This window comes from Poecile atricapillus, chromosome W, assembly GCF_030490865.1.
Source record: "Poecile atricapillus isolate bPoeAtr1 chromosome W, bPoeAtr1.hap1, whole genome shotgun sequence".
Classification (NCBI taxonomy): Eukaryota; Metazoa; Chordata; class Aves; order Passeriformes; family Paridae; genus Poecile; species Poecile atricapillus.
In genome coordinates this window covers 25274472-25291160 of record NC_081288.1, presented here as the reverse complement: position 1 = coordinate 25291160, position 16689 = coordinate 25274472, and the positions used below count along the sequence as shown (strand labels likewise).

Below are 16689 nucleotides of genomic sequence, written 5' to 3'. Positions count from 1 at the left end.
ATGTATCATAGTCACACACTTGGGTGGGGAGTCTGTGGAGTGGTGAGGATGTGCTCAGAGGGACCAGGACTCACACAACTGGGAGGTACCGATAGTAACCTGGAGATATTGTGGACATAAACAGTGATGTCTCTGCAGAGACCACGTTAAATTGCACGAGGGATCAACATGTCAGCTCTGTGCAGGGAAGAGAGAGTTGTTCTCTCATTTTGGAGGCAGCATAAGGAAAAGTAACTGTCTGCTCTGCAGATATCTGTATATATAAGTTAGTGGTCAAAAAGATGATTGATAGATAGATCTGGATATAGACACAGTTCTGTTCCAAACATGCAAATATGTAGCCCCTGGTGTCTGGAGGACATAAAAGGCTCTTCCAGAACTTACAGGAGATCTTATCAGGACTCTCAACCCAGAACTCACTTACCTAGATATATCTGCACAACATAAATACAGAGCCTTCCTCATTATTCTTGGAGAAATTAAAACTAAAAAGAAACCAAAACCAAAACAGGACACAGCTAATAAATAAATCAGGTTTAATCATAAACCATGTACATATTTATAGATAGGGAGGGAGCATGGTCAGAAAGGTGCTGCCCTGGCAACAGGAATAAAAGAACAGTGTATTTTTACCAATACAGTACCAATGAAGGGTGGAGTTGATAAATGAATATGGGATTTTGAATCCCAGAGGCTAATTTTTACAGACAATCATCATTCTTGGTTTCCTGTCAAATTATAGCACAAACTAGCTCACAGCTCTGCCTAGGACACAGCAAGGCAGATGTACCCAAACACAGAACTTGAGGGTGAGGGAAGGACAATATATCCAAAGGTCTTTCTGAGGTATATATAACATATATATTCTACTGTTGTTTCCTGTCTTGGGGCCATGCTTTGCCCACAGATATGTGTGTACACAGCTCATTCCAGTCAGCAAGAGTGGCAAGCTCACATTTGAGAGAATATATTGGACTCTGAGGGCGTACAGGGGCTCATCAAACAACAGAGCTAGAAGCAGCACTGGGAGAGAGGTGAAGATAAGGATGCCTGTACTGGGCTGAGAAAGGAAAGAAGTGAATGGACAGCCCCAGATTTATCTGACCAGTCAGTTCAATCCTGTTTGAACAACCAGGACAAAGCTTCTGTTCTGAAGGACTTCTGCAGAGCAAATGTTTCCATCAAGACAACCTTTACTGGACAGTGAGGGAAACTATGAACAAAATTACTAGAAGCATGTCAGCAGAAGAAATATAAAGGAGCTGGCCCTATAACCATTCAGTTCTTATATTTGAAAAATAATCCAATCCTGGCTCTGAAGTGGTCTCATTCTACATATAAGTGTGGCCACTCTCAGCTGATACAGGCAGAGGAAGGAATCATTAGTCCAGTGGCCAGCAAGGCAAGGAGTGGCATTTGTATTATGATACTCAGAACTGGTGTGGCTGCTTTGAGAAACAACATCACATCAAGCTTGCAAAGCAGCCAAATGCATTGGCTTTTTGCAGAATAATTTCACTTTCAATCAATGTACATCTTAGAAAGTGTTACAGAGGAAAACCACCTTTCACTGGTAGAAAGCAGACACTGTTTAATATCAAATGCACTTGCCATCTGATTTTGCTAAAAACCCACCCCCAAATAATAAAAAAACCCAACAAATCCCAAATAAAATCTTTAATACAAACCAACATTCATGTCAATGTCAAATGGTAACTGTCCCAACAAACATAAAATCAATTCTTAATGCAGGTGCCCTCAGAAGTGAGTGAAAGTCATGCATCCACATATAGAGTCCACTCCCAATCTGGGAATGCTCAGTTAAGACTGCTGCCCTTTGAAATGCAAGTCCCAGTTTTTAAAAGGAGAGCTCCACACATGCGTGCACACGTGCACATGGGCACACAGAGATATACACACACACACATAACCTCCTCTCTCTTAGCAAGAGCTGCATGCTGGGTGACTGTCAATGCCTTCTGTGCATTTTTGATCGATTTTCTTTCTAACGATAAGTTTGAAATGTCTTTACTTCTCAGGACTGTATTTTTCAAACAAAAAGGGGAATGAAGAGGAGCTACATTACAAAGACAAAAGAATGCAAATGTATCTCAGGTGTATGATCATTCCCAGTCATCTTCAAGGATGATGTTATTTACATTTGTGACTCAGCAGAATCCACAGGAAGTTATCCTTTCTCCATGTTGGGTTTTCTTAATAAACCCCACTAGCCCGTTCTTTGCTTCCACAGACCGTTTTTTCTTTAAGGCACTGCGTGTGGATGTTTTCTTCAGACAGAAGTGCAAGCCTCCTTCACTGGACTGTGCATTTCTCTCTCTCTCTGGACTGACCTTCCCTGAGAACTTTTGATTTGATATACTTCAGGTCACTGTTGACACTTGGCCGGCGAGCGAAGGGAGAGATCATGCCGTAGGCATCCATGTCTTTGACTCGGCGCATCCGGAAGGATTTCTGTTGGAAAGTGTCACCATACTGGATGGAGATTTTCCTGTGCAGGGAAGGGCTCATCTCATGAGGTAGCTTGGCCATGCTGAAGAGGACATAAAACATCTCATCCACATTGGTGTTCTTCTTGGCTGACACTTCGAAGTAAGCACAGTTTTCATCACTGGAGACAAGATTCTCACCTTCATCAGTGCGTACCTTGCGGAAAATTTCACTGTGGTCGTTTTTGTTGCCACAGATCACCATGGGGAGGTCAGCTGATTCCTTGGTCTTGTTCTTCAGGCAGGATTTGACCTCAAGGATCTGTTTCTGGAGTCGCTTGACCTCATCAAAAGATTCTCTGTTGTCTAGGCTGAACACCAGGATGAAAACATCCCCTGCAATTAAAAAAAAAAAAAGCTACTGTAAGGGCTTGTGGGTCACACCAGTTTCAGAGGAGGGACTTTTAAAAAAGCAATTCTTTTATTTCCATCTCCTCCCCATATATTTTTGCTTCGTCCTTTGGCACCTATTCACTCAGCTGTACTTTAGTTCTTCTGATTCAACTCCCCACATTTTTCTGTAGTGCTATGGAAAAGACTTTTGGCTATGATGTTACTCCAGTCCTACCCAGTTGCATTCCTAGTTTGCACTGGGATTGAAAGTTATTGCCTGTTTTTATCTCTTTCATAAATATGTTTCTATCTCAGCTCCGCTGCATTGCTCTTCTTTTTACTTCCTTTCATTTGTATCTCTGTGTAAAACACATCCTGTTCTGACACCAGAAAGAGTGGAGAGCTGGTAGACACTCATCCTTAACCCCTTGATTACACAACACATGAAGCAACACCTGAACTGAAGGTTTACAGCTAATCAGTCCTGAACACCCAAGTCAGGAACAAGAGGTTTCTCTGCTTTGCTGTCATTGCATTTGCTCAAGAGAAGCAGATCATGAAAAAAACCTGATATATAAATGACACACATTCCCTGGCATCTCCTTTTGACATTTCCCAACTTACAGTTCCTTTTGCAAGTAGAAAATAAGGCAAATCATTGCCTGTTGAATGACATTCATGTGGCACATGCTAAGTGAGCTTTCAGGGACTAAAGCTCACATTTGCATCCTAGAAAATGGTCCTAGGACCTCAGTGAATATGGATTGTAGCCTTGTCAGATGTGAATGTCATGTTTCACTGGCCAGGTAGAAAAGTGGATAGTGAATCCAGAAAGAAGGTTTGTTGTGAGCTGTGGCTGAATGTACATCTACTGTCACTTTTATAATTATATATTTTAGCCCACAACAGGAACAACTTGACAGTGAGAAGATGCAAAATAATCTCACCATTTCCCTTTCTTTTGTGTTTAAATATATTTGATTAGATGCAGACTAAGGAGAAAGGGTGTAAAGCTGTCCCTCTACTGGAATATTAAATCAAGGAAATCAGGCTGGAAATTTCAGGAATAAAAACATCCTTGGGACATTATTGGTTAGAATTCCCTTTTTGTGCATTTTATATTTATTTTTCACTGTGTGTGTCTTATAACAACATGCCTAATTTTCCCTCTTCTGCTCTTTATACCCACAGAATTGCATTCAGACATTTATTTGTGACCTCAATAAAAATATAAAGCAGGAGGGAAAGGTAAATGGATAAGGGAATATCTCAATTTCAGACCTTCACCCACTGGACTTCTCCACTGTGGCTAATGCATTCCTTATAGTGCTGTGGACACACCAGCCAGGAAATATCTCTCTATAGAAATGCATTTTGCAGCAAATCAAGCAGTCCCTTTAGCTATCTCCCAAAAACCAGTCATCTCCAGGCAATACTTTTCAAGTTAACATCTATCCTTATGACCTTCCCCCTGACTTTCTCACCTGTTAGGATGGAAAGCCTCCTCATGGCAGGGAAAGGGTGATTCCCAGAGGTGTCCAGGATGTCCAGCTGATACATGTCCCCCCGTATATTGTAGACCTTGCGATGAAAATCCTCGATGGTGGGAGTGTACTGATCCTCAAAGCGGCCATTGAGGAAGCGTGAGACGATGGAGCTTTTCCCCACCCTGGAGGCTCCCAGAACCACCATGCGGTATGAGTTCTTGGCCGGCACGTTCAGGTTGCAGTTTCCACCAGACATAGTCTTCATCATTGCTTGGTCCTGAAAGAGGAAATAGCAGAGCTGGAGGAAAGATCAGAAACCAAATGGAGGGTAAAATAAGGCAGATTCTCACCACAAGCTTGCCAAAGAGCATAGTCCTGCATAGCTGAGCAGAGTAATCAAGGTCCATACAGAATCTGTTTCCACTGGAAATGCTTAAACTTTTTCAGCCTCATTTTTAGGGAGTGGGTTTTGTTTTATTGTTGTTGTTGTTCTTTCTTTTCTTTTAAAGTAATATAAAAACGAGGGCATTTACACTGAACATAACATGCTTTTGAATTGTAATTTGCTGTTACATTTAAACATTAAGGGCTGAATTTATCAGCTGCACTTCAGCTGAGACACCAGGTTCCTTCCCACCATCTGTGTCACTTACAAATTACCAGATTTTTCACTAGAACTTGGTTCTCATTTAGATATATAAACACAGAGGTCACATTCCCCAATATATTACAGCCACTGCAGCTGCCATTAGAACCTAGATCACTCTGTTTGGCTGCCTAAATAGGAGCTGCCCATAATACTAATTTTCTGAGATCAGCCAAAAGTCAGACAGAAACAAGAATCATGCTTAACATCAGCAAGCTAGATATCTCAGTAACTTTAAATAGCTGGTCCCATGCAATATTCTTTGCTGATGCAGGGAGCGTGAGCCACAAAATAGCACTGGCTGGTGATAAATTCAAAGATCTGTGCCTCCAGTGACCTTTTAGAAACCAGATTTTAATTCTGCTGTTTGGACTGGTAGCGTGGGAACTCCCTATAAGCAAACTATCATTGTTGCAGCAGGATGGCTGTCAATGGGTGGAACTGCAGGAACAGATTTTTTTAGGAATTCCAGTCTTTATATATACAGATGTTGTGGGTGCCACTGGCTTTACTAAGCACCAGTGCTGCGTACAAGGAGGAGAAAAGATGAAAGACAGCCATCTTAAATAGTTATTAGACAAGATTTCCAACCCATGACATCTAAAATGATTCTAGAGGCCCTGGAGACTGCATTTTGATATAGTGCTCAGATGCAGGAAACTTTGGTAGGAAAGAAAAAGTGCTGCTCAGACCTTTTTCATATACCTGTTCAAATGAACTGTGTGCTGAAAGAAAAATACAGTGTCTGTGTAGGGAAAACTGACTGTTACGGAAAAGGAGGCACACTTTGGACAGAGTTTATTTTGGTTACTAGGTTCTTATTAAAGAATAATCAAGTTCCCACTGTGCCATTTATTTAACTTAAGTGTTGTTTATTTATATTGCAATGCAAGTACTTTATGTACACTGACAGATCATTTCTGGGTCCAGATCTGGATTTCTATCTTTCCCTTGAGTGACTTTTAACTCCCAAGCTTTTATGTAGCTGACAATTATCTCAGGGAAGAGCTTAAAATACTTTACTTTGTTTAATGTGTGCTGAGCACCAAAGCAGCAGTGACGATACAGTCACTGCTAAATAAAGAAGTCTCTGGAATTCTGATCCAGCATCATTACAAGCTCTGTGCTATAGCCCAAGGAAACAAAAAGCAAAACATGACTATTTATTGTTATTGCTATAATTTGCAGCACAACAAGGGCATATTCAGACCTACCTAATGAACAAAAGAAAATGCAATGTTCTCCTCAGAGTAGCTTACACTCTGAATCACATTCAGAGGGTAGGACAGACTAATATTAGAGCCAGATTAATGCCAGAACACAACTTTGGATGGACACACACATGCAGAATTACAGTACTGTTGGGATTACTGTGGCAAAAATGACAGCAAGGAGCACAGCCGGTATTTGAACTGGATTCTGTTTTGTTTACCGCAGGACCTATCTCCAATACTGCAGAAGTACCATATTCAGTCTCTGAAACACTGCCATGTACTCTATCCCACACAGCCAGTCCAGTACTGTTTTGCATCCACGCGTAGACAAAAAAATGCTTCCTTTCACCCTCTCAGGCTTATTTATTTGGCAGAGAAGAGCAGGGAAATATATGAGTTGTAAAAACTACAAACTTTACTGTCTAGAACCAGCACCTAGAGGTGAGGCAGCTCTTCAGGCCATGATGGACCAGTGTAGTTGCATGAGGGCAAGTGGCCTGTGTGACTTACATCTGCTAGAGAGCAGTTCTCTACAACTCGGTGCAAAAGCATCTGGGAGAGAGCACGGTTACCCATTTTGGGTGAATGCCTTTTATGTCCTGTACAGAACATGCGTGCTGACTGACCTGATCACTTTATACTGTCCTTGTTCCACCTGTCAAGGCATTCAGTCAAGACTCCTGTGCTTTCTTAATTGCATTTCATTTCACTCAAAGTCAAAATATGTTTTTCAGCATTTTGATTTGTGGAGTTGCTACTCATCACCTCTGCTGCAAACCTTAGTCAGAATGTGCCTTTGAACTGGGAGCTTACATTTGAGCTTTCTGATCCCCTCAGTCCAGTTTTTCTCTAGTTCAACACAGTCTGCCTTCTTTCCTCCTCAGAAAAGGAATGAAACTTCAGCCTTGACACCCAGGAGAGGCAAGGGGAAGCACAGGGGCTCATACAGTGAAAAAGATTAAAGACAGAAGAAAGGAAACAGGGAGAGACCACATGTTCATGTACTAAGTAAAGCAAAATCAATCAGAAGAGAATGAGGAGACAAACAACCTCCAGCTGGCTTTAATCTACATATTTTCCTTCTAGTTTATTAAATACTTAAGCATAGATTAATTCCCAGTGGTACCTTCTGCTTTATGTACTGGCTTGATGCTAGAAAGTTTATATTAGTATTTTATATTGGTACAGTGAAGGGATTTCAAAATGTTGAAATTTTTGAAATACAGGCAATTAATGTTATCTCTAAATAACACTAAATAAAGGGAAAAGCTCATTTGCTCAGAAAGAGCTGAAACCACAATCCAAAATCAACATTAAACCCCATTTCTCTTGACTCCCTGTGTTATTCTCTATCTGCTAACCACTACTTCTCTTTTTATAGGCAGGCATAGGAATGAATGACAATGAACCTGTTTTTGTATGCTCTGGAGAGTGCCTGTCTGAATGCCGGTAAGGTACTGCAAATTTGAGCCTGAGCACCAATAGGGAGATACCTAAGGAAGACATTCTTTATTCAACCTGCCCAGAGCTATTGCACCTTAGTTTTCCATCCTCCCATCAGGGTGTATGCTCTCCCTACCACTCCCCATTCATGAACAGACTTCCGAACTACCTCCCTTGCACTCCTCTGTCTTCAGCTGCTGTGTCTCTGTTGCCACCACAGTGTTAATCACTGCACCCAGTTAAAAAGAACATAGGCAGACACAAACTGTATCATGCATAACAGACCTGTCACTTCTTAATCACTACTAGTGTCCCTCTAATTTTCATGCACTCCAAAATCACTCCTATGGGATGTTTGTTTCCTACTCTCACCGCAAACTCCGTGCTGATTTCTTACCTTTCTTTCCTAGGAGTAGCAGTCCTGGGTCTCGGTGCAGTCTGCTGAAGCTGATAATTTTAATCAGAGGTGGCTGCTGTTGTAAAAGGCTATTGTTCTGTGGATCCCACGTTGCTTGTTCTGGGCTCAGTTCTTCTCCAGTATTTCCCAAGAACTTAGCAGGATTGGGAAGGACTGCAGGACTCCAGAGGGCATTCCCCCATAGGCGTATGTACGGGATCAGGCAACTGACATAAGCTAAAGAAGAATCTCAGAACTGGTGACAGTTTTTCCCTTTGGGCAGATGAGCTCTTTCCTCGAGGCTCAGTTCAAGAAAATGGGAAACAGTCTCTCCAACTCACACTGTTTTTTCTTGCAAGCTGTACTTTGTAGGCTCTTCTATGGGGAAAGAATTTCAGGAGCAGCACCTACTCGTGCAGGCTAGTGGGTGCATGCAGCTGGCCCACCCTGCCTCTCTGACGCCTCAGATCCTCTGCAGAAAGATCAGGGTAGGCATGGAAGTTGTCTGCGGTGACTCTATGCTTCCCCAGATCTTATCTGGCTCATCCCTCCCCACGAGCTTCTTTTCTTCTGGTCTGAGATTCGCTTTAAAATATTCTCTCTCTAGGATAGAAGGGGCTTTTCTTTATATTTGCCAGTTAAATATTTTTCCTTCCCTCCCTGCCTTTCTCCCTCTCTCTCTCACAACTACTGGCAAATTGCAGATTTTCCTTCTGTAGGACTCACAGATAATTGGCTCAACTCCTCCCTTGAAGTCAGTGTCAGACACAGGGGAAGGAGGGGTGCTGAGGGGGTGGGATTTTGTGCCTGTTGGAAAAATCTTTTCTTTTCTCCTCTAAACAGAAAGTTCATGTGCATTGCAGACTGCACATTCCCTGTCTTCCACCAGAGACCTGTATGTATGCATGTGTGGGGAACGAATTAGTGTGTGTGTGTATGAGAGACACAGACAATTCATCTACTTTGCAAATAAGCTGTTTCTAAAAGCTCTATACTTCCGTGCTGTTTTTTGCTGCTAGACAGCAGCAGACTGACTCATTCCCCAAGTAGGTGCTTTCTGTCCATAATTTCTGTAAATCTTTTGCTCTTTGGGATGCTCTCCCTGTTTGCTCAATCTCAAGACATTTACATTAGAATGGCTGGTTGGTTTGATTAAGAAATAAGAATAATATGTAACGGTTGTTCTTCTATTAATATTTAAATAAATTAAAAACTAAACTAGGGATGAGTAATAGAAATGCTAAAAAAGGTCAAACAAACTGAAAGTGTGTGGAACTGGAACTCAGGAAAAAGAGAGAAACAAACTAAAAATAGGGAGAATTCAAGGCATTTGTTCAACCCCAAGTGAACCATTGTGTTTGCAGTTTATTTCATTGCTGATCTACTTGAATTTTTTCTCCTTATTTATTCTCTGAATAGTTTCGATCTATGAGTTTATTTTAAAATATATCAAAAAGCTTGATTTTCAAAGATTTAAAATTAAATACTTCAGCATTTCCCACTTTAAATTCCTAATTGGGGGTGGGGCAGGAAAAGAACAAAACCACAGATTTTTCAAGACATTTTGACAGTAAGAAAATGGAAGGGAGGCACAGTCTTACAGTCTTCTAAATGCGAACATTTAGAGTTTCAGGTCTTCCACAGTTCTCCCTTTTCTTTATTTTTTTTTTTTTTTAATTTTTGTGTGTTTTTTTTGTTTCCTCTGAGAAATTTACTCATTGTTGAATGCAAAGAATCTTTCAATTACAGTGTATGTATCATCTCAAAGCCTCCTCCCCTCACCAATTTCTGCACCCTCTGAGGAATTCCCAAGATGCTTCACTTTCTCTCCTCCTTTTCCTCAGAGCACAGGGATGTTTCTGTTGCCACCCTTGGAATAAAGTGTCCCTGTTTTGCCCATGGTCCTGGTGCTGCACAGAACCCATCCACAGCAACCACTGAGGAGGATTCCATGGCTGTTGCAGGCACAGCTTGACACGCCTGTGAGTGTCTCTGTGCCCCCAGACCTCAAAGGATACAGCACAGGCTGTGGGATGAGTCCATCTGGAACTGTCTGTGAGAGGAAGCAGCTCTCACTGAAGTCAGGGTCACGGTCATCCTAAGCAGGATGTGCATCTGGGGACTCAGACTAACACAAAGGCAAAACAACATTGATCAAATTTGGGAAGCAGCAGATCCTGCAAACAACTTCAGATTTGGGAAGAAAGGGCAGGATGTGGCAGAGCACCACTGAAGAGCTGCAGCAGTACCGAGCTGATACTGGGTTACGAGCAGAACTGAACTCTTTTTGGACCACAGTACGAGGTCTCCTTTGTCGGCTCCTTAGCCTTTTGGCAAAAGGTGGGGGAGTACTTTCATGGCTCAGACAAATTTTTGACATAAAATATGATGCTTCCCATTTCTAATTCATTAGTTCAGATCAAACCTGGACTGTTTCTGGTGTCTTGTCAGCTCTTGTGTAGCTTTGATCCAAAAAGAGTGACCAGCAACCTGGCATCATTGCCATAGGAACAGGAATGCCCACAAAACCCAGCAAAGCGAAATCCTGTAGTGCTACAGAAAATAAACTCCTCTTTCATCCCTATGGCTCACATGCCAAGTGTACCGAGTTCTCTACTAAGAGAGAAGTGTAGTCATAGTGGAGACCATCTCATCCGCCTGGAATTTCAGCCTACTCAAGCTCTTTTGTAAACCAAATGCAAAACTCTTGGCTAGCTGGCTTCACCCAGCCCAAACTCCTACTCAGCTGTTCTCTGCAGCATTTCAAGTAACCAGATAAGTTCCCAAAACGCTAATGAAATAAAATAACATTCTTAACTAGGCACCTTAGCTTTATTTGATCTCTTATTGAACACCTAGTAAAATAATACATTACTTTTGAAGTAATAACTTTTGAAAGATAATTGCTAGCTCTGAGGCTTCAGAGGCCTGAAAGACACTGTTGTAGCTTTTTGGGCTGGTGTTTTTTGTTTCATTTTTTTCTGGTGTGCTACCAGTTAAGGAGTTGACAAAAAGGTAGGTTTCATGCTTTGCCTCAGGGCTCAGGAGACCTGAGGTCAAAAAATCCCTACCTTTTTAGAGACATCCCATGAGTGGCTCTGGTGGAGAAGTCACATTACATCTGCCCTCATCTGAGGAGTCAGGATGGCAGCACCTCTTTGTTTTGAGGGTTATAAAGGGAATAAGTAAATCAGAGAGACAAAGTCTCTGCCAAAGCAAGAGAAGTTCCCAGGCTCAGCAGCTTCCTCTGGTTAGTCAGAGACCATCAGCCTTTCTTAAATCTTACATATATTTATCAATTTAAAAGCCAGGGTAGTAATGTGTTATTCTCTAGAGGCATTTCTCCCTCCCACACCTCCAGTCTTTAAAGAAAGCCTAAATGAGGTTTTTATCCAGCGAAGGCTGTTTAGGAGGATGACAGGCAGTGGCTACAGAGAACCACCACTGTTATGAAGGTCTGTGTCTGCTTTGCTGAGTGACAGGCTGGAGGGATGGGATGCCATCCAGAGGAACCTTGACAGAGTTGAGAGGTGAGCCCATGTGAACCTCAGGAAATTCAAGAAGGCCAAGTGCATGGTCATACACATGAGGTAGTCCCAAGAAGAAATACAGGCAGGGCAGGGAATGAATTGAGAGCAGCCCTGGGGAGAAGGACTTGGAGGCGTTGGTGGATGAGAAGCTTGACATGACTCAGCAATGTGCACTCACAGCTCTGTATCCTGGGCTGCATCAAAAGAAATGTGGCCAGTAGGTCAAGGGAAGGGATACTGTCCCTGTACTCAACTCTCATGAGACTCCACCTAGAGCGCTGCATCCAGCTCTGTACATATCAGGGACATAGACCTGTGGGCCTAGAGGGTCACAAAGATGATGAGAGGGTCACAAAAGATGATGAGAGGGATGGAACACCTCTTCTATGAAGTCAGCCTGAGAGACTGTCTCTCCTTTCCTGGAAAGAAGGGATTCCTTCCTTATAGCACCTTCTAGTACCTAAGCAGAGTCTACAAGAAAGGAGAGGGGATAGGACAACTGGTAATGATTTCAAAATGGAAAAGGAGAAATTTGTATTATATTTAAGGAAAACAATACTTACTATGAGAGTAGTAAGGCACTGGAGCAGGTTTTCCAAAGAAGTTGTGGATGCCCCATCCCTGGAAATGTTCAAGGCCAGGTTGGCTGGAAATTTGAGCAAAGTGGTCTAGTGGAAGGAGTCCTGGCACTAGGGTTGAAACTAGATAATCTTTAAGGTCCCTTCCAAGCAAAATTTTTCTGTCATTCTATGGTTTGTTGATGCAATGGCCATTGGCACACACAGCTGCTGTCTCTGATGCCGGCATGCAGGTCCTGCCAGCTCCTCTGTGGGGCTGCCTCAGCTGTGGAAGGTGCCACAAATTGTGCAGTTGTGACTGGTAGACAAGGCCAGACAAGACCTGTATGGCTTTTGGCCCTGCCTTGACCGTGGGTGAGCAGAGAGGGAGGACTACAGAGAGCAAGTCAAGGGAAGTAAAAGAATGTGGCAGAAGGAGGCTGGGTAGAAAGACATACTGAGGAATGGGGAGAGAGAAGAGGAAATTAGAGCTGATGTGTGTTGCACTAGCCACCTGGTTTCAAATGGTGAAGACCTAAATGAAGTGACTTACTATATGGGGAGGCACAACTGCTCCTCAGACCTCTCCAAGGAGTTTCCTTCTCCAAAGAAGGGTGCAGCTCTCAGGCACCACACATGCTGACCATGCTGGCACCAGGATGCAGGGCAATGTGGGCTCACAAAGCCAAGTTTCACTGTCATGAGTAATTCCTTCTGCAGCTTCAGGCACTGGCTGCAGCTGGAGACAGAGACTGATGTGCTGGGCTGATGCAGCAGGACCAATCTGTTTCTCTCCACCTTAAGGCAAGTGACAGAAGTGACAATCACATGCTATTCATCTCTGGTCAGAATTAGTTCAAGACAAAAGATGTTCCAAGCCTTTTGTCTCCTCTTCAAAAGCAAATGCAATGGAGATTAAATATTTAAACCAGTTTTTCTCTCTCTTTTCCCATTCCTTTTCACTCTCCTCATTATTCAGTAAAGCAGACTCATTTTTCCACCCCCTCACCTTCCCTCCCTCCCACATTCATCCCTCCTGCTTAGTGCTCCTCACATCCAGCAGTGCTGAAAAGTTAGTGCTCAGGAGCCAGTAAACTGCAGGTACCAAGTCATATTCTGAACAGCAAATAGAGAAGCAGCTGATCTGTTACTGCCTCTGAATTATCTGTAGCTCCCCCCCAGCGTTTAAACTCAGTGAAGGGCTCTCCAGGGTATTACAGTGACTGGGAAAATAACTAATGATCGTTAGTTATGAGTGAGAACAATAATACTTGAGAGAATGTAGCTGTGGAAGGCATACAATTTAGAAAGTGGTGGTTTGACTTCTATTCTTGGTCCTGTCACAGAATTTGTGCATGGATGTAATTTCTCAGTGTCCTACAGTGTAAAACGTATTAATAGTATTTACTGAGATCCCTGCAAAATGGAAAAACATTGCTGTGAAAATTGAATTCAAGTCACCTCTTTTTTGCTGCATGTCTGTGAATCAGTTTTTTATTACATTTTAATTAAATATTTTTGAGAAAGACTGCATTCCTAGTCCCCCTCCTTTCCATTTGCCACTGGCACAGCATGCCCAGATTTCCTTACAGACATGCATGCATCCTTACATCTTTATTTCACTCTTGAACTTTTTAAAACTCTCCCCATTTTGAAAAAACTGCTCAAAAGCAAAGTTAAAACTTAATTTCCCTTCCCATATTTGGAAAAGCTTCAGGCTAGAACATGGAGGAAAAAGCCAGCAAAAGTGTACAATTAATTTCCTTGCCCTTGGTATTCACCGAGTTCAACAAGTAGGGTTTTTCAACAAATAGGTATTCAACAAATAGGGTTGCTTATGGTCTTTCAGGCTCTGATGGAGTAAAAGGAAACCCCAACACATCTCTCTGTGTAGCTTATGATCCGTCTGGAGCAGATGGACAAGTCAAGCACTCACCTGACGGCGTCTACAGAGTGCTTCAGGAAGGAGTAGCTGTAGGTAGACTTCACAATTTCCAGTTTCTGTTTAGCATCCTATTTCCCTAGCTGCTTCCAGACTGTGTCCACACTGCACACCTGTGAAGGAGACAACAAATGTCTCTCCTGCTGAATGATGCTGGTAGGAAGGGGTTCATTCAAAAAGCTCACAAAAGCTCTCCTCTGACTGATACCTTCCAAAAGACAGAGAGGAAAACAGTACATTTTGGGCTATTTCTACAGCTGTGTTCCCACTGATGTTGCTTGTATCCCAAAGATATGTATTTACTTGTCCTCTTTTACCATCCATTCTGACTCCCTACCAGGGCTAATGATCATCTCTTAAACATTTTTACCTGCAATGGGAACATGGACAACTAAGGAGAGAAGAGGGGAAGGAAGACTTGTGAGAAGATGATGAGGACTGGAGATGAGAGCCCTGTAAGACTTCACAGAAAAATAGCTAACCAAAAGCACAATTAAGCCTCATTAGATGCAGCGAAAATCAAAGACAGAACAAATGGGACAAGAAGAGGTGCATGAAAAATGCATGAAAGAGAGACTGACAAGTCCTAGCCCTCTGCATCCCATGTGGTGCTGCCTGTGACCAGCTCTTCTATTGGTGTCTCCATTAAGAAGTGGCAATTGCAAATCTGGGTCTGGCCGCTATATTTGGTATTGGCTGGTTCCATATAAACATTCCCAGTCAGAAGCTCTTCTTGCCTAGTGAGCTGTCCAGGTCAGAAAATTGTTTCTCTAAGGATCTGGTTCTTCACATTCCTTCATACTCCACCAACACCTTCAATCTATGCCTGTGCCTCCAGAAAACAGAGTTAACTCACCTGTGAAACCTCTCAGTCTTTATAGGTCCGTCCTTCTAGCACAGCTCTTCTGATATCCATGTCTTTTTATGCCTGGCTGTTAAGCTTCTCTAAATCCTGTGCTTCTCCCTGAAGCTGTATGGGTGGACTCCATGATGACAAGCTGATCTCTCAGAAAATTCCCCTAGTTGCCTTCCTGGAGCTGGAGCACTAAAGCTGTCTAATATTAAGTGATCTTCTTGGGTGACCATCCTGGAGCTCCATGGTGGGTCTGGCTCTATATCTGCATGATTCTGCACAGGTTTTATTTGGGACTTGGTTTCACTGCAGTTATTAACAAGATATTGTGAATTAGAGCTCTGTGTCTTCACACAGGGTTAATTGTTTTGGTGCCCTCCTCTATCTAAAGGATCAGTTCCATGTTAGAACCTGGGCATTTAGAGTTCCTTTATTAAGAAAATAAGAATGTGTCAGGGATTGAAAGATGCCTCATCCCTTTGATTTGAGAGATATTATACGCCTTTATTTTTCATGAAAGGAAACCAGTGAATGGGAATATCACTCTGAGGGAAGAACAAGTGATAATGACAGGTTGTTCTTTTATATTTCTTTTTTGTTCTTGTTCTGCTTCCCCCTCTCAGAGGACTGCAGTCATGTACTCAAGAACCAAAGTAAAATCCATTATAATAATAATAAGTTTATACTACATACTCTAAGTGTAACTTTTTTGCTAGTGTCTCCATACGTTCTGCAAATATCTAGGAAGTGAAGCTTAGTGTCTCAGGAACATAAATATTTTAGCAGTTTGCAGATGGAAAAACTGAATGTGCATACAGTTTTTAAACAGTTACTCCTAGGTTACTCAGAGTAAGCATCTCCATACTTAAGCTCCCCCTGCCCACACTGCAAACTAACTGCAAACTGAGCAGCCATTACTAATGAGCCAGCTGCTGAGCATGAGTTAATTGGTCCTGGTGAGAGACTATATAGCTTTTGGCTAGTTCAGAGCATGAGCAGAGTGAGTTTTATCTGCCTGCAAAGGGCTACACAATAATAGCCTTCAGGCTGCAAGACTGGAAACACTCCCCAGTATCATCTGTACAGCCAGGAGGTGACACGGCGCACAGAGATGTGTGTATAACAACCTCATTGCAGAGCACCAAAACCTTCCTGGGAAGTGCACTAATGGACATGTCATAACCTCATCCACATCCTTGAAAAGAACCAGAGCACAAAACCACTTTGGCCCAGTTTTTAAAAGGTAATGTTGCCTGCTACAATCTCTCCACAAATATATGTCAGGTCCTCAAAATCATAGAACGGGCTTAGAAACTGTAAGATTAAAACCAACTAGATAAGAGGAAGGAGACCCTTAGGGTGCTGCAAGGTCAGGTTTTTCTCTGCAGTGAAAATAACTAGCTTTTTTTTTTTTTAAAGTAAAAAATCAGAACTCTGATCAAAGCTTCTGTGTTTGCACATATTTACTGACGGGGGTCAAATTTGGGCCCCAAAATGGGCCCCTTTCGTTAATGTGAAATTGGAGAATTTTCCTGAACCTACCTGGTTCCTCTGCCTACAGATCTCTCTGAAGGTCTGTAATCAGGAAAATTCAGGTTTTTAGCAACAGTTACAATCAAAATTGTTTGTATGAAGCCAGCAGTGCTATTGCCTGCCTCCTCAGGGGTCAGATTTTAAGGCTGGGGCAATCCTCCCATGAGCCCTGCCCAGCAGAAGCAGGAAGGTAGCATCAGCCTTTCCTTGCTACGAGTCTGTGTCCTCTGCCCAGACTACAGGCTGT

The 16689-nt window shown here is 42.5% G+C and overlaps 1 protein-coding gene across 2 annotated transcripts; it reads right to left on the bottom strand.

The window, feature by feature from the left end:
• Positions 1 to 587: 587 nt before the first annotated feature.
• Positions 588 to 8754, bottom strand: LOC131592408 (GTP-binding protein Rhes). 2 transcript variants are annotated; one of them, XM_058863898.1, is made up of 3 exons: positions 8028 to 8754; positions 4325 to 4625; positions 588 to 2843 (listed from the first exon to the last, which is right to left on the bottom strand). In XM_058863898.1, exons 2-3 carry the CDS (start codon positions 4593 to 4595, stop codon positions 2314 to 2316), a joined length of 801 nt encoding a protein of 266 aa, XP_058719881.1. In that variant the 5' UTR covers positions 4596 to 4625; positions 8028 to 8754; the 3' UTR covers positions 588 to 2313. The 2 variants fall into 2 exon arrangements, with proteins under 2 accessions (XP_058719881.1, XP_058719880.1); XM_058863897.1 differs by having other exon boundaries at positions 4325 to 4604; positions 8028 to 8753.
• Between the last annotated feature and the right edge of the window lie 7935 nt (positions 8755 to 16689).

Bases quoted from the DNA above. Each gene is read 5' to 3' on its own strand.
- LOC131592408 (XM_058863898.1), bottom strand. From the start codon at position 4,595: ATGATGAAGACTATGTCTGGTGGAAACTGCAACCTGAACGTGCCGGCC. The intron at 2,844-4,324 runs GTGAGAAAGTCA...TTTTAATTGCAG, and splicing joins GAGGCTTTCCATCCTAACAG to GGGATGTTTTCATCCTGGTG.